We start from the raw sequence: 22,814 nt of genomic DNA, 5'->3' as shown, positions 1-22,814 counted from the left end.
ATGATAAATTTGTTTATTCCATTGTAAATAGTTAGGAATATAACAAGAAAATATATTTAATCCTTCATTTGGGTTGTAAAATAAAATAAAAAAATAGAACAAAAATATATTTGTTAAAACTTCAAAGTCAAACAGAGTAAGTATTAAATATAGGTATTTTATAAGCTAGCTACATCAATAAGGATAACTATTTATGTGGAACTATGTATTTATTCATGCATATGCACATACAGAGTCACATCATCCATTCCACAATTCTTGTTTTTTGGTCAGACAAATAATACAACTTATCCAATTAAATGAAAAATTGTAACAACTTTTTTTTAAGAACACTTGTTAGAAAAAAAATAGTATAAATTTGTTGAAGGTTGAAACATAATTTTATAGTTGATCATAAGGGATGGGAAAAGGAAGTATGATATTTTTTTGAAGGGTGAAGCAGGTCACATCAGATTTATATTGTATCCATTTGTGTGGGCATCTACCACCTAAATTCTTAATATAGGTTTGGAAAAAACAAAAATGAGAAAGGAATTTCAAGTTAAAGTAGATAGGTACACTATGAAGTGTTTGCTTTGCACCATTGCACCATTGAGGTTAATTAATGAATTGAGGTATATTTTTTATTTGGGTATTGTTACTTAAACATTGTAATACCTAGTACACTCATTTTTCATTTTTCTTCTTTTTTGTTACACAACTTAATTTCGTCTCATTCTTTATATAGGGGGATTTTCGCTCTTATTTTGGGTTTTCCTTTTGGAATTACTTATTAGTTCAATTTATAAACGGAGAATTAACATTTTTTATTAAGTAATTTATTTATTTAAGTAAAAGTGATTAAATTTTATGCTATCTGATGGAACATTGAACCTAACAATTCTGTCATAATCAACAAGTTAATTAAGATTCACGTTTTGGGAACGTCGTCCCTCACATTTCTCTTCTGTAACTGGGCCATACTTAATTAAGACCCATACATTGACCTCTTTTTTTTTGTATCTTGGCCTTCTTCTTGTGTTTCTTTTTTTCTTGCAAGGATCTTTTACACTTGGTTTAATAATAATTTAAGTTGAACATTAGAATAGAGCTGAAAACCCCATAATGAGCCCATCACATCCTTGAATTATGAAGATAATTAGTATGTAACATGATGGCCCAATAAAGCTAAACCACTTCTTCCTCCAGGCCCCTTTCTGCTTCTGCTTCTATGCATTGCTAGTTGTCCTCTATCTTCTGGAGAAGTCACAAAATACTGATTTTGTATCAGAAACATACTTTGCTTTTAGTAAGATTTTGGGCATGTTATCTGCTTGTCAAGAGTTTTATAATTTCAGTGTCAAAACAGTCGGATTCTGATGCAAGCTTCACAGGAGTGTTGCCTTCTTTATCTGCGATATATATATTGGCTCCCCTGCAAGTGTCGCAAACTATGTCAATTTTCTAAACTTATCAACATTTAACACTATATCTACTAAGAACTAGAAATATACTTGAAATTTAACTCAATTTCATAAAACTGATTTATAAGTTAAGATTCGAATCCACTTAATATATTATGAAATGTTTTAATCTTTAATAAGGTGGAATGAGAATATATAATTTTTTTTTTCATGAAACTGAAGTGTGTAAGATGATGATGTAGACTACCTACGGAAAAAAAGGTCAATAATGAATTACAGAAATGACAATCGTATATTAAAAATTAAACTTGGCCATTTTAGTTTATCAAAATAGAAAAACATCTCAACCCACTCTTTTGTGGTTCCCTACCAAAGCAAAATAGAAAATGGCGCAACTTTTTCTATAGGCAAAATCATCACTCTAACAAATTATATTTGCAATGACAAAATAAGCATGATCATATAAAAAGGTCGTTTTCAGCGTTCCAATGCGCAGAAAAGATGAAAGTAAGTGTTAAACTTATTTATCACTTTAATGAGTATCAACTTAATGTGTACGGTAATGGAAGAATATATTAGTATATATTCAAATTAAGTTAAATATGATAAGTGTGGTAGACTTAACAAAAGTTCAGCGAATTAATACAAATAAAAAAAAACAAACACCACATACAACTGGAAAACAGAAATAAGAATAAACAAAATAAATACACAAATAAATCGAAGAGCATACAAGAATTTAACATACTTTAGATAAAGTGTTGATCTACATTCACACCGAGGCAGACAGAAGAGACTATTTTCACTTAACTTATAGCACTAGGCAAATTCTTCATGCACCTGATCCACTTTTTTAGAAATTTTCAAAATTACTTTTAATTTGAATTTGAAAATTCAAAAAATACCTTATGAAAAAACAAATTCAAAGTAGATTACTGTATTCTAAAAATGAAATTCGAAAATAAAAATCTCTGAAAAAACATATACTGCAAAAGGTACGTTTTGTAAAAAAATCCAGGAAATAAAATATGAAAATGCATTTCAAAAAATATTTCTAAATTTAGAAAAGTGTTCCAAGAATTCAAACCTAAGAATGTATTCTGAAAAGAGGTTTTAAAAGTATTTTTTATATGTATCCTCTCTTTTATTTAAGAATATTTCTTGCATTTCCTCGTATAAATCGAATTTAGTTTCAAATTCAAAACTGTTGATCAGGTGAAAAAAATAATAATTGCCATAACACTAACTAGGAGTAGTAATATAGACCAGCCTTCTTGTATTCGGCTGCCTCTTCATGCACATCTATAACTTATACATACACTCCTACTTCTTAGAAATACCTTCAAATAATTTTAATTTTCTTTTAAAAAATATATTTTAGATTATAAAATTTAGAATATGTTTTTGAATCCAAAAATATCTTCCAAAATTTATAATTAAGAAAAGTAAAAATATTTTAGATTATAAAATTCAGAAAATATTTCTAAATTCAAAAATACCTTCCAAATTGTAAAATCCAAAAAGTATTTCTAGATCCAAAAATATTTTTAAAATTCTACAATTCAGGATGTGTATATTAAAAAATATACATTCCAAATTATAAAATCCAAAAGATATTTTCAGATCTAAAAATACAAAATAATTTAAAATGTATTTTTTTAAATATAAATTTTGAATTGTAAATTTCAAAAGATATTTAGAAATATCTTTTAGATTTTACAATAAAATATAAAATTTCAGATTATAGAATCAAAATATAATTTTTTAAAATCAAAATGATTGACATATCAAGAGAAGTTATGGAAGTGCATTAAGAAACATCTTTTTGGCTTATCGCCCATCATTACATTCAAAAGTTGCCCCACACAAAAAAATATCTTTAAAACTTTTTTCATTCCAAAATTAAATTCCTTATAATTTTTTTTATTGCAAACACTATTAGTTTTTTTAAAAATTAATGATTTATTTTTATTGTAAGTAAATACGAAAATATATAGTAAAAAATAGAAAAAAAGTAAAATAAGAAATAAAATATATATTCGTAGTTGTAAATATATAGTATTAATAAAATTAAAAATAAATATATTTAATCATATTCAACTTATGAACAATTGTATAAAATAATAAAAGATTAAACAAAAAACTTAAGTGGGCCATGGGTTCTATCCTAGGACATGCATATACTGGAATAATCAAACTTAAGCTTTGATTTTAAGTTTAATTTGATTAATAAATAAGATATATATATATATATATATATATATATATATATATATATAATATTGGAATTTTAAGTAATAAAACTATTTCTTTCATAAAAATAATTGTGGATAAATGACATAATGTTTAAAACAATCATATAAAATATAAATATTTAATGTTAAATTATTTATAGCCAAATATGTAAACTATGCCCCTATTATATTATTTGGCATTTTTTTAATCCTTAGATTTTGGTATTGATTTTTTTGGTTCCGTTGTATCTCCATTAAAAAATGAGATGACATAGGGAATGTGAGATCATTTTTTAACAAATAATACATTAGACGGGGACAAACAAAATAAAATTTTATATTATGAAAACTAATTAACTAATTTTCATGAGATCAAAATAATAAAATAGATATAGTATAGAAACCGTGAATATATTTAAGCCATGTCTTCCTATACACTAAACGATTTACATATTTTATGAAACAAACTAAAGAAAATATTCGCAGAAGATATGATGTGGTAGAAAATGCTTTTTTAGTATCTCTAATTGATCCATTGATTAAAGGGGAATTTAGGTTATAGAATTTTATGAAAGAAAATATTTGGATATATAAGAAAACGTGAAATTAATTACCTCAAGATAAGCGATTTTGCAGCTGCAGTCTGTCCTCTAAGAATACAACAATGAAGTGGTGTCCGACCTCTAGAATCAGAAGCATTTATATCTGCCCCAAGCTGTAGGAGTAGCTCCACCATGCCAATGTCACCAGTTAGACAAGCCAAGTGAAGCACGCTAGAGCCATCTTTCACGTCCTCAACGACCTCATTTTCACTTTCAGATGCCATGTTCAAAGACTCACCTGCACTTTCACTTTCAGATGCCATGTTGAAAGAGTCACCTGCACAGCAGCTTATTACTTTGGTTTTTCTACAACAAAAATATTAAAAATTGGACTTTAAGTATAATCATAAAAGCAGTTTCACGTATGTATATATTATGAAATGTTTTAATCTCTAATCGATTTTGGAATCTCTTTGCTGGAGTTAGACTTCTGAACAAGAAGAAGACATACCAGACAATGATTGCCAACGGATGGCATTGAGGTCAACATCCGACTTAAGAATAAGCTGGTACACTGCTTTCTTGTCATTTGCACAGATGCTTTCCTGCACCTGTTGCTCTAGTGAATGGATAGGGTGGCTTGTGATCCGCTGAATAAATATTTTCTCACAGTACTGCAATATTAAACTTCAGTCAAGTAATACTTCAAGAATAAGATTGCCACTAAATGCTAAAGTTATTTATAAAGGGAGAAAAACTAAACTTATGGTTAAATAAGAAATATAGTTATCAAATACTCAATACCGCGGTTTCAAACGTCATTTGGCATTGAAGGAAAGTAAATGATAGCCTAAAGACTGCTTAAATTTGCTTGACTGGTATTTGCAGGGCATTGGTAAAAAAACTCCACGGTAAATGTCCTAGTGTTAAATATACTTCAAAGATCAGCTATCAAATCCCTTAGTGCAAGGATCAACCTCATTTTTAGCCATGTGTATCGTAGCATTATTGTGTAGGCCATAAAGCCTAAAATTACTCTTACTATCAATTTATTCTCTGAAAATGATTCAAAAGTAAAACAAAATAAAAATATCTTTGTTCTCACATTCTAATTCAACTATAGTTAGGAGAACGGGAAAGCCAAGGATCAAAATCTTGATCACTTGGTTATAAAGACCTTGATACCATGTCAAGAACTACTTCTTCCAAGTTCCAAAAGCTTGAGTTGAAGGTTCTCAAATGAATTCAGTGCATCTCTAACAATCACATCACATAATGATTCATTTAATAGATGAACTAATAATTTAACCAAGATATTTGTCAAATTTCATCTTAAAATCAATTGGCAGTAAGTGAAGTTGCCTACAAATATATAAGCCGCACTCCAAGAATTGAGATAGGCGATGTAGGACTTCCCAACAATATTATCATATCATAAAGGTCACAAAACTAGATGTCAAATCGAATATGATGCTCATTTCATCGTATTGAATGCCCAACTTTCAACTTCCAATAAAAGTCAATAGATTAACATATGAAGGGTATGTTTCTAGATCACTAAGCTATTTTCTTTATGTCTTTTGAAGCTTTTTAGGTACTAAAATAAAATATGCTTATTAAAGTCAAAAAATACAAGATTTACTTTTAAAAGTTGAGGGGTTCAAGGTCCACCCATCTTTCTAAAAACATGAAATAGCAAAGGAAACTAGAAATTTTCTTGGAATACCTTTGCGTTAATGAACCTTTCCTTTAACAAAATAGGATCGTCATGTTTTGGCTTTGTTGCATGGAATAACTCCTCTCCCTTTTCCTTGGATGAACTACATTGCAGGTGCTTGTTAGCACAAGTCAAATAAGACAATCCCATCAACTTTTGGAGTACTTACCTAGCAAGGGTGTCATCAGTTTGCAAATTACCCCCTGAATGCAACAACTCCTCCCAAACTGAGTTTGCAAAAAGATTGCCAAGAGATTTAAGCATACTTAAGACAGAGGAATCCCAAACTTTAACATCAAGTGTCAGCGATCTCACCTGCCAATAATGTTTCCCAACTTAGTTGCAAAAGTGAGAATTAAAACAAAAGGAATATTGTTTTTCCCTTTTACACATAAAGAAGAAAGTAATGTTATTCAGATGTTCAAAATAAATCTATAGCCTGCAAATAAATAGTAAAAATATTTGTGGATTGATTGTAAATTGATAACAATCCAAAACCAGTAGCAGTTGTACAATTATTTAGTTTATATATTTAATCTTAAAATTTGAATCTAACACTACTCCACGTCAATAGAAAGTCTTATTTAACTTACTCCGTTTAATCACATTGGATTCCATTAATCCAACATATGGTAGGAGAGATTATATTAGTAAATCAAGTATGCAAAACTTCATATATTTAAGAATGATTTGATCTCTCACCAATTAACTTTGTTTTGAGATGGCTGTGAATAGAGGAAAACCCATATTTACGGATGGATATCCATGGGTAAAATTTGTTACGGATAAATAATGATACCTTAAACAGGATAGATAACGGATACCTTAAACAGAATAGATAATGGATACCTTAAACAGAATAGATAATGGATACCTTAAATGAGTACCAACGAGTAGAAGGTACGCTAGATTCACTTTCCATTCATTAGTGGGGTGGGTATCATTCATACCACCCATAACCCAGGTATCCATACCCGTTGACAACAAAATGATATTAAATTTAAATCTACGTACTCTCATAAGTTAACCTATTCTATTCGTTTAGAGAGTGTTTTTTGATTGAATTGAGTATTTTTATTTAGCCTAGCCTATTAAACTTTTGAAAAATATTAATTTTATTTAGACTAATATTTTGAGTACTATTTATTTGGACTTATGTTTTACTATTTATTTGGGATTATATTTTAGAGTGCAATTTTATTTGAATTTATACTTTTGAGTGCAATTTATTTGAGCTTATACTTTTAGTGTAATTTTGGATAATTTTTATATAATTTAATTTAAAAACAGATAAAATAATCCTTTTAAAAAAGTATCCATTAGTATTAATGGATACCCGCGAATAAAAATATTTGTGGATATTTGTTTAACGGGTACTTGACAGGGAGGTAGCCCATAGGTACTACCCTTACCTTCTTCACCCGTTGCCATCCCTAACTATGAAGGGATAACTTTTTCTAAAATTTGACATGCATAATCATCAAGAAGATATCACATGATTCAAAAGTTCATTTAGAACAAGTTGATTGCTTTACAAATAGGGTCTGTTTTGACAAGTTTCTCCATAAAGACTTCTAGACAAAAATAAGAAGAAAAAATGAAATGAACTTCTTCATAGATTAAAATTAGCTTATACATAAGCAAATTTGTAGAAGCTCTTCTCAAATATTATTTTCTAAGTGGTGCATATGCTAATTTTCTCTTCTCAAAGTCCATATGGAGAAGTTTGCCCAAACATAATACACACATTATACATGCTGCATTCTTGGTTTAGATTGGCAAAGTGTAGTCAGTTTCTCTTTAAATTTTTGCAGTCTTGGAACTTGTTAGATGCTAATCTTAGAGCAATAAATTTAGTCCCAAAAAATTCTGCCATTGGCACATGCACTTATTTTCTCCTAGAATAACTTGACTAAATACAACAATTATTCTCCATACATACGCAGACAATAGAAATTAAAGTGAGGGCTTTGAGGTAGCAGGGCTTCTAACCCTGTCTCAAGCTTTTATTCAGTAAATTTTGACAAAACATGAACCATATACAACATTAAATTGTAAGATTAAATGAGCAGCCTAAAATACTTACTTTTGATACATGTACACCAAGATTACGATGAACACCAGAGCACTCAATGCATATAAGGATGCCAAGGTTTAAGGATGCCCAGTCTGGTTCAGGTTTACCACAATCAGCACATTTATCATTTCCGCTCACACTTCTAAGAACATCAATTGGCTTTTGAATTCTCATACTGTGTGTATGTACGTACATACTTTTAGACAAACTTAAGTGGTTATTACGCGTGGCATTATTGAATGGAGACTTCACTCTCAAAGCATGATCATCATCTGGATAACTTCCTAACTTATCAATATTGTCATCAGAGCGAGAGTTGTCGTTTTCTGAGTCAGCTGAGAGAGGCTGTCACATAATTGTTTTACAATTGTAGTAATCAAAATTGAAAATGGGCATCAAAAGATGCATTTAAAACAAAATATCCATTATGTACCGTTTCCATTGTCTGGACATTCAACAAGCTGGCAATTACTCCATTTATCTTTTGCATCCAATCCATCTGGTCCACTGCATTTTCTGCCTGCAGTGCCTCATAGTATCATTATATATACTACTTAATGCCCAAACTATAAAGTGAAAGCTTTGGAATAGGTACCTGCAACGTATAGTTCTTTGATGGCGAAATAATCCTGAAGCAGAATCTCAAATCTGACTGATCAGCATCAACCTTGATTGTTGATGTCAGCAGGTTCACTGTATGACGTGCAATAGATCTTTCATCATAGACACCTCCATGGTAATGAGAAGAAAGCCAACGACTTAGAATTCCAGAACCATTTTCAGTGCCACTATTCCTCTTTGGAGATGGTTGATTGCTGCCCTGAAAGGGGATGCTCAGCATTTATTTAGAAGAGTGAGCATTACCTAGCTTCCTGTACAAAAAGTCCAGTTCTAGTTGGTGACTTACATATGACCCGCTCCATGGTTTGCGGTAGTAGTACAACATTCCTCGACTGTCGAGAACAAAATACCTTCTTTTCCAATCAGCTCTCAAATTGGAGGATCGTTTTGAAAGATGTCCTTGCCGAATGATTTGAACCTATAATTGTGAAAGGGATGAATGAAAAAAATAGACTGGACTCAGACTCAAAAATGTTTCTTTTGGCCAGTAACAAGACAGATTGAGAAGTAGTAAATAATCTTAGAAAAGGAAATGTCATATTGTAAAATACCTTTCCATTTGCAGCAGATTCCATTACTATATCTGCCACCTCATTTGATATCCTAGAAAATGGATGTGCAAAGTCTACACGAGGAGAACCGTAAGGACCACTCAAGGAAAACCTACTTTCTTCATAAGCTTGTTTCTTGTAGTCTTGCATCCTTTGATAAAGTTGAATCTGCTCGCTATTGTAATTTTCTCTTGACTGATGTACATAATCCATAATCTGCAACATAGCATAGTAAAATATTTTGGCATTTTAACCCTCCCTTTAAGCATAAAGTTAAGAAAAAGGTTCTCTTTTTTCAACGACCATAAGCAATGCCCACCCTTTGTGCAAAATATCTTGCCTCACAAGAAGGACTATTAGATCTTACAGTTCCTTTCTAAATTGAGGCAAATTATTTCAATAATAAAAAAAGACACCTCAGATACAGGACCAAAAACCTACCATTCAGTCAAAAATTCAGGAATAATCAGGAATACTAATCATAATTAAATAAAAAAGTTGTTTTATACTAGGAAGCAAATGTGTCACTCTGGTTAACTGGTGGTTTCAAGTCTGGATGACCCTACAAATTATATTAACAATTCCATGTGTTAAGATAACCTAATAGTCAAATGACAGATACATCCACTATGTGTTTCAGCCTGCTCGCTCCTCATCAGCTTTCAGTTCTAAAAAAATCAAAACAAAATGACATCTATTTATCTGAGGAAAAGAACTACATGTACTATTAGAAGTAAAGTTAAAATAAAAATAGGGAACTAATAGCATCTCTCTATCTGTAAAAAGAACTATGCATACTACTATCAGCAGTCAAGTTAAAATAACAAACAGGGATCGGAGCAAAACCTCATTAATGAAAGGTTCCATCTGATTCAATAGCTGATACCCCTGCAAGAGGTGTGTTCAGATTCAGTATAAGTGCAATATTATTACATATGGAGAAAGTGCCATATATGTGACTATGTCATACACCTGTTGAAAGTATCGAAAATGAGCATCCATAATTCTGGTTACAGCCTCTAAAAACTCGAATCTCTTCTTCACCTCAACGTTATTAAGAGTGGCAACCTAGATGATTAAATATATCATGTGATTAATATCTAACAATATATCTTATTCATTTTCTATGTGACATTTTCTCCTGTGCTGCATAAATTACCAAATTGAAACGGGCTTCCTCAAATGATGCTCTTGCTTCCTGCAGTTCCTGGAATGTCTCTACTAAATTAGATTCAAAAGGATCACAGTAACTCAAGACATGTAATTTGATTAATTTCCAAATCAAACATGACAAAGAAAAGCTGCTGGAAATACCTCTTTAATGACAGTGGCAATGTCAATCTTAGTACTTTTTCTCAGTGACATAAATTTTTCACGCGCCTGTAGCACAAAATCCACATTGTTTGCTGGTTATGGTCGTAGGTGAACTTTCAACAGCACAACATACACACAAATTCACAATACTCCTTCAAAAGTACTACAAAATCTATTTGAGCTTTTGAGATTTAATTCTCCAGTTAAAATACAAGTACCTCTGATCTGAGGGTTGTATCCCAAGGAATTATGTGAGCAATTGATTGTGCAAAAAGAAATTTAAAATGCAAGTACTTCAAGGTTCTATGAAATGAAAAATTACTAAAAGATAGCACTTGAGATAACGGCTATCTGAGTTAAGAAAAAATTGACAACTTTTAATATGAAACTGCAAGGACAATTTCAATTATATCATTTAATTATTATACCAATTAAAATATGAACGCTTACTCTCTCAATAATCAAATGTTGATGCATCAACATAAAATTTCAACAAGTAAAAAAGAATTTAAAAGTATAAATCCCTAATGGTCACTTACTAGGAAGCATCTAGACAATACAAATATTCTGTGAATTGTGAAAAAAAAATTATATTTATTTATTACCATACTCCTGGATCAGTTAAAAAGAGAAGCAATTATGTTTCTTATTTAATATATTGCGTATATCACGGAGATAAACAAGTAGCAGAAACAAAATTTATGGTAAAATGTATTTAAGATCCATCAAGATTTGGTTTTAGTCCTTCCATAATAAAATAAGTGGTTTCAGTCCTTGTTTTTTCCTGAGATACCGAGGATTTCGGGACCAAATCTTCCAAATTTCAGAAAATATAAGGACCAAAACCATCGGATTTTAATGTATGGGTCTAAAACTAATTTTGACTGAAACTTAAGAGACTTAAAACACATTTTACACAGAATCTACGGATGCAGAGTTCACAACACTGTAACCTTATTAGGAAAATGATGACCTGATCGTATACAAGGGAGGATTTATCAAAACGCTTACGAGCTTCCTGCAAGCAATGCTTGAAGTATTAGTATTATAAAAATAAACAAAAACTATACTAGTCATGTGGAAGCAGCAAAATATGTATGTATTCTCATATAGAAAGCAAACCTCAGGTCAAAGAGTGTTCACTTTAAAATTGAATATTGATAATTTGACCATGAATAGTCTTGATTGACATTCTTTTGAAATTATTTAATGACACATTTTACAGTAGTTATAGCTTCAACTCCATTTTTTCCTTACCAAATAAAATTGCAGCTAGATGGAAAAAAAATAGGTAATCTTTTTTAACCATTTACATTTAAATGAACAAAAGCATTATTTGTTTTCTTCGTATAGTATGCTAAAAGACTGAGTAGCAATTGAATTTTGGTCAAGAATACAGTGTTCTGGTTCTTTTCTTCATTTAAAAGTAGACACCTAGTACAGAATAAAAATGTTTGAACTTGTATGTGGGATCAATGTTAGCTCTTTCGTGACCAGTTATTTTTCTGTTTTCTGTACAGTGGCTATCCTAATCAGTGCTTTCTCTTTCCTAGTAACTTCAGTTAGTTTGTTGATGTAAGACACATCAGAAGGTCATCCAATATTGCATTTCAATACAGAAAATTCTAATTAGTGTCTTCTGTTTCATTGTAGCTTCAGTTAGTTTCTTGATGTAAGACATTATAACTATATGCCTTGTTGAGCTTCAACACTATAATATAAATACTGGTTGTGAGCAGAAGCTCATCCAATATTGCATTTCAACTCAGAAAAATCATTATACATCAATATACCACTTCGTTTTCTCTCAACTATATTACTGAGCAACCGCAACTTAATAACTGTCCTGCAACAAACAAAACCGGCACACCAATTGCACAGGTTGTCTATAACATTTTAAATAATGAATCAAGCCTTACTAAGATTGAATCTGCCTTTTATTCCTCTGAACATACACCTTTAATGATTTCCCGAGTAAATTTTTTTGTCTTGGTACCAAATAAAACCAAAAAAAAAATGAAAATCCGATTCTTAAATATTTGAAATAGAAAGCTAACAGAAAACTACACTACAGTGTGTGTGTGTGAGTGCGTGTTTAGCTGGGTTTATTAGTAACAAACTGAAAGCTCAATAGATTCATCTTGAAAAGGCGTTGGAATATTGAATGTTATCATTCAATAATTCATGTTAGAGTAGATAATCGTCTGTAACTATGATGATTAGTCACTATTAGGCTCTATGTTAGGCTCTAATTCACCCGTAAATACTCCCTTGATTGCTCCACTAAATTACTTTGTCCATTCTTTTCCCTATGTACGTGCTCCTTATTTTATTGATTATTTAAGGAGATCCTTCATGGCTGCACAAATTAGTTAAAAAAAATTAAACTATCCCATTGTGATATTAAACGGAATTGGACTAGCAATTTCATTTCATGAGATTTCATATTGTTAAATACAATTGAAGTCTTGTCTTGTCACATACAAAGAGTTGTACATGATTGAGAGAGGAAAGTCAACATCATACTGTTTTACAGCTTACATAGATCCCTATAGAAACTAGTGGAGCTAAGCCATATCATTAAGTATCACATCCTACTATTCCATCGATTTAATGTATAATAATCAAGGCTATTGTGTATGAACATTACAAAAACTTAGGTTTAAATAATATTTTAGTCTATATAATTTTATTTTATTTTCATTTTTATTCCTAACCTTTCTTCCCAAAGGTTTCATCTTTTGTTCTTCTGTCACCATTCCTTAACAAAAACATTAAAGATGTTATCATCACGTGCCTCGTACGCAAAAGATAACATCATCACAGATCATGTCAGTATAATGTCAACGATGTCATTTATTCATGACGTCAGAGGAGTGAAAAAGAAGAATTGGTAGGAACAAAAAGAAATTTCAAGAATGAAAATAAAAGGAATACATGAACAAAAATAAAAAGGTTACATTTTCAAATATACAAACAAAAAAAATCAACAATATGATATATATCACTGAGCAAAAGTTTTTGTGCCTAAATTGTTTTCTTTTAATCTATGTATTTTCTTTTCACTTTTAGTACTTGTAACACTTGTTTAGTCTATCTTGTTAAAACAAAAATTGAAACATTTAGAAAAGTTAGGGAGTTGAGAAAAAAATCTTACAGGGATTAAAAATGAAAAAAAATGCTAAATTACAAGGACTACAATCTTATTTCAGCCAAAAACTTACTGTTCTCACTATACCTTGACTTCATGGATGTCAACACTGACAATGGGTTGTAACCGACGATTGAAAATGTACTCTACCTGAGAAGAAATCATAATTTAGTCAGTACAATATCATTTAGAGTAATGCCTTAAATATAAGGGGGGAGGGGACAAAAATACTTGCAATAGAAGCATCATCATAATACTAAGGAACAAGTTTCCTATTGTTTATCTTACCATCATTGGTCAACTTTATTAAAATTTGTGAACAAAAACTACACAGGATTTGGGCACGTAATAGGTGTTATAAACTATGTACCAAGTTTTGCTCATAGTTTGTAAATGAGTTTCAGACCTCAGTACCATAAATTATTTATCTTCAATGGGCAACAAGCACATCTCTAATGGACTTTAATCAACAACATGCTAAACTAAAATCCAAAATACAATACCTAGGAAAAACAAGATGCTCTTTTTTCTTTCTTGACTCCAATCTAGGTTATTTGCATTGCTTGCAACCAAAAACCCTAGTTATGTCCACTCTTGGGAACTTTGGGACAAATTGCACAACTTCTTCAATGCGTGCATCCAAGACAAGAGGCATGTCAATTACGTGTTGAATTGTGAAATGCAAAGAAAAGAGGTAAAATTATTCCTAAATATCTTCTACATTTTAAGGCCTCAATTCAATCATTTGTTTCCATTAGTGACCTTGTATCCTATCAAGATCATCTCAATGCAATTCTTGGAGGACGACATACCTTGGGTGAATATGAAACAATCATTTCTCTTACTGGAATCAAATTTGATCTATTTGCAGCGGATGAGATTGCCGCAATTTTGCTCGCTCGTGAAGAAAGAATAGAAAACTTCCAGCAAGAACTTCTGAACAGTCGTGTGTAGAAGCGTCTAGGTCATCTCGTAAGATATTTCGAAGAACGATTAGGCTTTGGACAAAGGGAACCTTTAGGTGGCTTCCGATTATAACAAGAACAAGAACAATGATAGAGAATTGAGAAAAGGAAACAAACTGCATATATTATTCATATCTCAAATAATAGTTCAATACTCTATTTATAGAGTATTAAATATCATAAAATCCCAATAAAATCCTAACTAATTAAATAAATGATAAAATCCTAATAAAATAAATAAATGATAAAATCCTAACTAATTAAATCTTAACAACCCAATAATAATATTAATCAAATCCCAAAACTTTAGCATATAACAATGTCCTCCCCTCAACAACATTCTTGGCCTCAAGAATGGAACAATGGTACTTCGTCTTCAAATGAAATTATCCTTCTTAAGCATATCATGTGTAGCAATGACGTCATACCCACGAACAAATCTTCTATAATATCCAGCTAAGCCCAAAAATCTTCTTAATTTTTTAAGGTTTGTGGTAGAGCCCAGCTTACCATGACATTCAAATGGGCAATCGTATCAATCATGCACCCATATTTTTTATCCATTTGGTATCTAAGAAATTATGAGTGTTGCCACTATCAATGAGAATATGTAAAGGTCGTTTTTTGATGATATCCAACTATTCTCATAGTTCTAAACCCAACCATGGTTAATGCGTTAACTGTGATTTGTGGCTCATTCCTTTGCAATGATTCAGTCACATCACTGGGAGGACTATCATATGAGTCATCTTCCTTCATCTCCATGACGTGAAGAAGGTCTTTGGCCCTACGTTCTGCTATGAACTCAGGTGGGAAGTGGTGTGTTGGTTTGGGTTTAGGGGCCACATTGATTGAAGCAGACGACGATATAGGCACTGGTGCTGGACCCAAGACTCCCCTGTGGAATTTGGCCATCGAATTGCTTGAATTATTTCCTTCATACGTCCTGGCCAAGGTAAACGCATGTTGTAGAGACTGAGGTCGGAACATTCTTACCATCATCTGGATTTCTTTCTTTAATCCACCAAGGAAGCACCTTAGAATATGATCATCAGATAACTTCAATCTTGTAATGATTGAATTGAACTCTTCATGATAGGCATCAACTGAAGTCTTTTGTCGTAAACGCAACAACTCAACCATGGGATCATCGCATATTGCACCAAACCCCATGTTGTCATTGGAGAAGCCATGGGGCCCTTCTCCTTGAGATTGAGTAAGTAATTCCTGCATGGTGTCTTTTATAGAAAGAGAAGGTTTCCTTCAACGTATTCGCGAGTTCCAGAAACCTATTATCCATCCTTTGGGATTTTATGATAATAGGTTTCTAGAACTCGCGAATACGTTGAAGGAAACCTTGACTCTTTCTATAAAAGACACCATGCAAGAATTACTTACTCAATCTCAAGGAGAAGGGCCCCATGGCCTCTCCAATGACAACATGGGGTTTGGTGCAATATGCGATGATCCCATGGTTGAGTTGTTGCGTTTACTACAAAAGACTTCAGTTGATGCCTATCATGAAGAGTTCAATTCAATCATTACAAGATTGAAGTTATCTGATGATCATATTCTAAGGTGCTTCCTTGGTGGATTAAAGAAAGAAATCCAGATGATGGTAAGAATGTTCCGACCTCAGTCTCTACAACATGCGTTTACCTTGGCCAGGACGTATGAAGGAAATAATTCAAGCAATTCGATGGCCAAATTCCACAGGGGAGTCTTGGGTCCAGCACCAGTGCCTATATCGTCGTCTGCTTCAATCAATGTGGCCCCTAAACCCAAACCAACACACCACTTCCCACCTGAGTTCATAGCAGAACGTAGGGCCAAAGACCTTCTTCACGTCATGGAGATGAAGGAAGATGACTCATATGATAGTCCTCCCAGTGATGTGACTGAATTATTGCAAAGGAATGAGCCACAAATCACAGTCAACGCATTAACCATAGAACTATGAGAATAGTTGGATATCATCAAAAAACGACCTTTACATATTCTCATTGATAGTGGCAACACTCATAATTTCTTAGATACCCAAATGGATAAAAAATATGGGTGCATAATTGATACGATTGCCCATTTGAATGTCATGGTAAGCTGGGCTCTACCACAAACCTTAAAAAATTAAGAAGATTTTTGGGCTTAGCTGGATATTATAGAAGATTTGTTCATGGGTATGACGTCATTGCTACACATGATATGCTTAAGAAGGATAATTTCATTTGAAGACGAAGTACCATTGTTCCATTCTTGAGGCCAAGAATGTTGTTGAGGGGAGGGCATTGTTATATGCTAAAGTTTTGGGATTTGATTAATATTATTATTGGGTTGTTAAGATTTAATTAGTTAGGATTTTATCATTTATTTATTTTATTAGGATTTTATCATTTATTTATTTTATTAGGATTTTATCATTTATTTAATTAGTTAGGATTTTATTGGGATTTTATGATATTTAGTACTCTATAAATAGAGTATTGAACTATTATTTGAGATATGAATAATATATGCAGTTTGTTTCCTTTTCTCAATTCTCTATCATTGTTCTTGTTCTAGGTATAATCGGAAGCCACCTAAAGGTTCCCTTTGTCCAAAGCCTAATCGTTCTTCGAAATCTCTTACGAGAGGACCTAGACGCTTCTACACACGATTGTTCATATCATTCAGTCTCAATAAACCTTAGTCTTGTTAGATGACTACTGCTTAGAATGAGTTTGGACCTAATGTTCATTGCCTTCATGTTGCCATGATTATTTTTAATTTGAAATTACAGCTGTACACAGACAAATCTGCCGGTTAGACTATCATTAGTATTTAATTCAATGTTCAATTTTATTATTACCATTTCGTTAGATGTTTCAATTTCTTGCAACTGTTCTTGTAAATATTTGTATTGTGTGTCAGTTGTGAAACTTCTATTGGCTATTTAATGAGAATGGCCCCTACGACAAATGGAATTTTTCCTAAACAATATTCATAATTCATTGCTCTGGTTCTTGTGTTTTTCTAACATAATATCAAAGTTTCAACTCTCTTGTAAATAATTCAATTAGTATGTTAGTGGGCTGTTAACTAACTACTTGTAACATTAGTATAAATAGTAATGTTGCAATCTGATACATATGTATGAGAAATAAAATTTAAGATTCAACAATTATATCTCTTGTTCTCTCTCTTTTTTTTGTGTGTGTGTTTAGTTTAACAAGAGGTATCCAAAGCTCTTGATTGTGGACCTGTGTGTGATGCCCACTAGAATGTAAAGTTGTCTGCTGAGAGAAACCTTTTCTAGCCTGATTTTACTATATGCTTTGCAGAACTTTTTTGGTGCGGAATCCTGCAAACTTCAAAAGTGTCAATCATGGTTCTAATGTGTCTTTCCCATATCAACTTGTCTATTCTCGATGGCAAGAACCTTAACCAATGGTGTATGAAAAAGGGTGTAATCTTTGTTTTCCAATAAGTGTAAGAAATTACAAAGAATGATATTCAAGAAGTGGATGAAAGTGCTACCAAGGAACAAAGAGAAGTTTACAAGGAGTCCAAGAAGGAAGATGGTAAAACTCTCTTCTTGATCCACCAATAAATGGATTATGTCAATTTTAAGAAGATATCTTTAGCCAATTCAGCAAAGGTTGACTGCGTTCTGGATAAGTCACATGGAGGTGCTGATAAAATCAGGAAAGTGAAGCTTCAATCCCTTTGCAAACAATGAGTTGTTCATGACTGATCAAGAGTAGGAGCTTACTCCAACAAAATTCAAGTGTTTGTCAACTAAATGAAGGCTTGTAGTGAGAAGCGTTTATATCAACAAATAGTGAACAATGTTTTGAGAACTTTGAAGCGTTAGTCAGACCACATTGTGGTGGCAATTAAGGAATCAAAAGATCTTAAAAAGATGAAGGTGAAGGAACTAAAAAATTCCCCTGAAGCTCGTGAACAGGGGCTTTTTGAGAGAAGTACTAAGAGTGTTTTGGTTCAGAATTTGTAGGCACAATCTTCTCAAAGAAATGGTGGGGCCACCAAAATACAAGGGAGAGCGGAAGAAAAAGGTGGAAAATTTTGGTAAAGATCCAAACTGATTCTAAAATAAGATTTTTTATGTCAAAAATGATGATCAATCCATACTTAATTTGGCTGAACACGGTCATCACTTCTGAAATATTCTAAACTTTAAAATAAGTGCAGCCTGAGTAATTCATCCTGTGGGATCTTCTCCATTAAACCTGGGCAATTTTATCTTCTTGACTACCATGATTGGTAAAATTTCTTTCCTTGTGGCTGCAACTCTAATCTTTCTGCACCAATAACAGTCTCTGCATCTCAAAGAGAAGCCTCTCTTTGCATCCATTCTCTCCTCCATATGCCCCATGTTGGTTAATAATTCTTTCCCTTGTATCTACCCACTCACACATCTTAGCCATTATAAACCCACTGACCTCAATAAATTCACTTTCTTTTTGCTGGAAACTCTATATAAATAAGTGCAGTTTTGTAAAATTGAGTTAAGCTTAAACACTTTCTAAGATGATACTATTGAGGTTTGTTGGCTTTATCATGTCATCCACTATCGGAGCACTTGTACTCGGTGTAAATGGAGTATTAGAGATCTCACATCAATATTACTAAAATAGAATCTATCGTACTACCCACTATAGGACCACCTATAACTTTCTAATCTCACGCTCAAGATATTGAATCCTTGGTGTGAGAGGGTGTGTTAAAAATTTCATATCATTTAAAGATATGATCAAATTACAGTGTATAAGTAGATAGAAGTATCACCTTATAAGTAAGGTTTGTGAAGCTGAATTAAGCTTAAAATCCACTTTCTAAGACTTTTGATCTAAGTTATAACCACAGCTGTCCACTTGAATACTTATCCTAAATTAAACACTATGCACTAATTACCATTCCACAATGTATAACTGCCACTCACACTGTTATTAAATTAAATATTGCAAGGCATAAATGCCATTACACGCCCTCTTCTGGAATAAAATTTCCAAATAGGGGTTCTCGGAGCATTATTTCCAGTGAAAATATAGAAACCTACCCTTACAATGCAATACACTGCTAAAGAACAAGAAAGACAATAACATATAAATCATTACTTGTAACCGGAGCAGTTCCTTGAATGTACTGATTTCTCTCAATGCTATGGTAAATTTGGTCATAATATGTCCTGGGAATACCAAACAAATTTATCAAAATCAATAGCCAAAGATAAAATTTCATTCAATAAGACTTGAGGCAGTATTATCTATTTTCATAAGAAGTACATGGGTTAAAAAATCATGGCAGAGAGTAAACAAATCAAACATGCTTTAGAATACTTAAGCATATTTCCTAGCCCCTTTACTGGTTTAAAAGTTAAAAGTATCTTGCGAGCAATAGAGCATACAAAGCAACAATATTATATGACTAGTTACACTAAACCTAATTTTCATTTGGAAGACAAGGCCAGTGGGAGGGAAAGATCCACAAGGCTTACCTCCTAAAGCAATAAAATGAGGATCATTGGGCCCTCCTCCAAAGTTTTCTATGGCACTTGCAAATGCGATGTCCCCATCACATGCCTCTCCAAGACCTTCCCTAAAAAGTGTTAAGAATACGAGGCAATAAGTTTTAGAATGCAAGAACTGTGGCTATAAAATCAGCCATTGTTGTCAAAATTATTCCTTGATCAGATCAAGTATCATGAAACAAATTGTTATAGTTGCAATAAATGTAGGTAGTATCCAACAAAAAAATTCCTTTTTTAAAGAATCTCACAGGTCACACAAAGCAAGAAACCATTTGGCATTAACTTTCTTTCTCCTAGTTCCGGCTCGATTTTCTGATTCGACTTGTACTAAAGACGTTATGCGACCACTCTGTTTGAGGATACTTTTACTCGTACATCCAAAAGTTGAAAACTTTCCAGAGTTATATTGAGCTCAAAAAAATTTTAGATATGCTTTAAAATATTTTGGTCAAACCATGAAGCAATTAGTACAAAATATATTTTTAGCTACTTGGTTGTTTGAAAACTTTTAGGGATAGAAGAAGCATAATATAAGAATCTCAGTATAAGGTAACTCTTCGCTCTTGGCACATTTGCTTGCTTAATGTCATACTTATCACAACATCAACCAACCTAAGACACAAGAACTAGTGTTGCTTAAATAAACGGCATGTATTAAATAAAAGATAGAAACCTGACAGAATTTAAACAACCATACCCTTTCGCTAAATTATGTTAAACTATTTAGTAGCTTACTACACTTATCGTTAAGGGCCTCCGATGAAAAAGGGAAGTAAGTAAGCTTTTGTGTTATCATGAGTCCTTGCAGGTTTCAAGTTTCAACATGCAGATCCCAGAGTGGAAATGAGTTAAAGGAAGCTTAGCATGAGAGCAGGTGAGGGGAGTTTGCACTTTGTTAATTTATTTTTTAATTTTATATTTATTGAGGTAGATGTCTTATTAAGTAGGAGTATAATTTGTGCTGAAAATTTCACTTACCTCTGACCTTTATTTCGAAGTTATTCAAATAGAGAACTAAAGTTATGTTTGAGTAAACTTATCTACGATAATTTATTATAATGTATGGTTGCAGAAAAAATGGAACGCATGAAAGGGATTTTTTTTTAAAAAATTGTGTTGTTTGGTAATTTTGGAGAGGAAAGAGAAGTAAATTTCTTCTCACCTAATCAGTGTTCCTCGACGATATTGGGAAATTTTAAAAAGCGAGGAAGATGAGTTAAAATATTTTAACTATAATAATTAAAATACTCTTATTTATGTTTTGAAATTTAAAATTTAACATACTAAAGTAAATTAGTTTTTGAAACCCTTTCTCTATGGCTACCACTCCATTAAAATAGTTTTTCTCCACACCTTCCAACCAAACATCATAATGCATAATTAAAATTTCACTCCAACTATTATTTCCTTCACTGACCTCCGTTCCATTCAAATCTCTCTCCTTCCCTCTCCTCTTCTTCCTCCTCTTCTTTCAAACCAAGAAATCCCTATAAGAAAATAAAATGTATTGAACTTCTCCAATAAACTAAAATCAATTTACGGACCATAGTTTTAAAGATATTAGGCAAGACAAGCCTTCATTCAAAATTTAAGTACATGAAAAGCTAAATTTATCTTACCTTATCTACTTTTTCTACAAATCTGTAAATGAAAATTTTATCCAAACATTATCAAACGTCTAAATTCAAATTAACAACGAGATACGAATAAAACTCACGAATAAAACTCACGTGTACTTTCGACATCCTTTATAGAACTTGCAGCACCTCGCGCGCAAGGATTCTGCACCGTCCTCCAAACACTGCATCTGCATCCACAACCAGTCACACGATTTATCAATTCACCACCCTATTTTTCTCTACCAACCGCGAAACACGTTCGCAACACTTTCAACAATGAACACAACATGTTTTCATTGGTTTAAACAGAAACAGTCAGATAAGAATAATCGCGAGATGCCGAATGCGTAACAAGAAAACGGAAGAATGAGAGAAGAACCTGTTGGCGGAACATCGGAGTGTCATCGAGATTCGCGAAATGCATTTTTTTCAGAAATCGTAACCGTCTTCGTTTGGCAGAGAAAGAGAAAGAAAAAGAAAACGTGAAAAAAAAAATAATGAATACTTTTACATCAACATTTGGAGGCGAGTTTGGAGGGAAAGAAAGAAGAAGGAAGGAAAACGGTTAAGAGGGTTTGCTATGCGATATTTCATGTCTGTCGTTCACTCCAAATTTCACCCGCCTTTTTTATGTTTTCTTATATAGATTGTTGCAAAATCGACGTGTCGTTTTTCTTTGCATTCAAGTGGTACAAACCGACGTGGCGTTATGACCTGTCCCGCGGCATAAGATGTTCTCTAGAAATTGATCAAACAGTGGAAGAAGACTAGACATATTTACCTTATGCCTAATTATATTATGTATATCTCAATTATAAACAAAGTGGTTAATAGATCGAAACCAAAATTAAAATAATATTTATTATCATAAATTAAATTATTTATTATCATTTTTTTAAGAAAGAAAAAAAGAGAGAGCATTCATAACATTCATTGTTTATAATTGGAAAATAGTCTTATAGAAAGCAACAGTACTTCTAATTAGCGACAGTGGTCTATATTTTATAATTCGAATTTTATGGATTTTACTTTTGATTAATGTTTTCTCAGTTGTTTTCAAATATTCATAGTTATTACTGAGGCGAATATAAAT

At 32.2% G+C, this 22,814-nt stretch overlaps 1 protein-coding gene across 4 annotated transcripts; it reads right to left on the bottom strand.

Moving 5' to 3' along the window:
• Positions 1-1,105: 1,105 nt before the first annotated feature.
• Positions 1,106-22,338, bottom strand: LOC137812569 (ADP-ribosylation factor GTPase-activating protein AGD3-like). Of its 4 annotated transcripts, XM_068614647.1 has the most exons (22): positions 22,101-22,331; positions 21,833-21,909; positions 21,722-21,743; positions 21,520-21,589; positions 20,070-20,170; positions 19,690-19,760; positions 13,698-13,760; positions 11,433-11,477; positions 10,460-10,525; positions 10,305-10,352; positions 10,118-10,213; positions 9,992-10,033; positions 9,146-9,361; positions 8,881-9,012; positions 8,569-8,793; positions 8,407-8,493; positions 7,983-8,318; positions 6,066-6,211; positions 5,906-5,999; positions 4,691-4,853; positions 4,252-4,516; positions 1,106-1,414 (listed from the first exon to the last, which is right to left on the bottom strand). In XM_068614647.1, exons 4-22 carry the CDS (start codon positions 21,528-21,530, stop codon positions 1,306-1,308), a joined length of 2,316 nt encoding a protein of 771 aa, XP_068470748.1. In that variant the 5' UTR covers positions 21,531-21,589; positions 21,722-21,743; positions 21,833-21,909; positions 22,101-22,331; the 3' UTR covers positions 1,106-1,305. The 4 variants fall into 4 exon arrangements, with proteins under 4 accessions (XP_068470748.1, XP_068470749.1, XP_068470747.1 ...); XM_068614648.1 differs by lacking the exon at positions 21,722-21,743 and having other exon boundaries at positions 22,101-22,338; XM_068614646.1 differs by lacking the exons at positions 21,520-21,589; positions 21,722-21,743 and having other exon boundaries at positions 7,983-8,065; positions 8,171-8,318.
• Positions 22,339-22,814: the final 476 nt, after the last annotated feature.

The sequence above is a fragment of the Phaseolus vulgaris genome, chromosome 2, assembly GCF_000499845.2.
Source record: "Phaseolus vulgaris cultivar G19833 chromosome 2, P. vulgaris v2.0, whole genome shotgun sequence".
Lineage (NCBI taxonomy): Eukaryota > Viridiplantae > Streptophyta > Magnoliopsida > Fabales > Fabaceae > Phaseolus > Phaseolus vulgaris.
The sequence above is the reverse complement of the archived record's forward strand: the minus strand, read 5'-3'. Positions and strand labels throughout refer to the sequence as shown.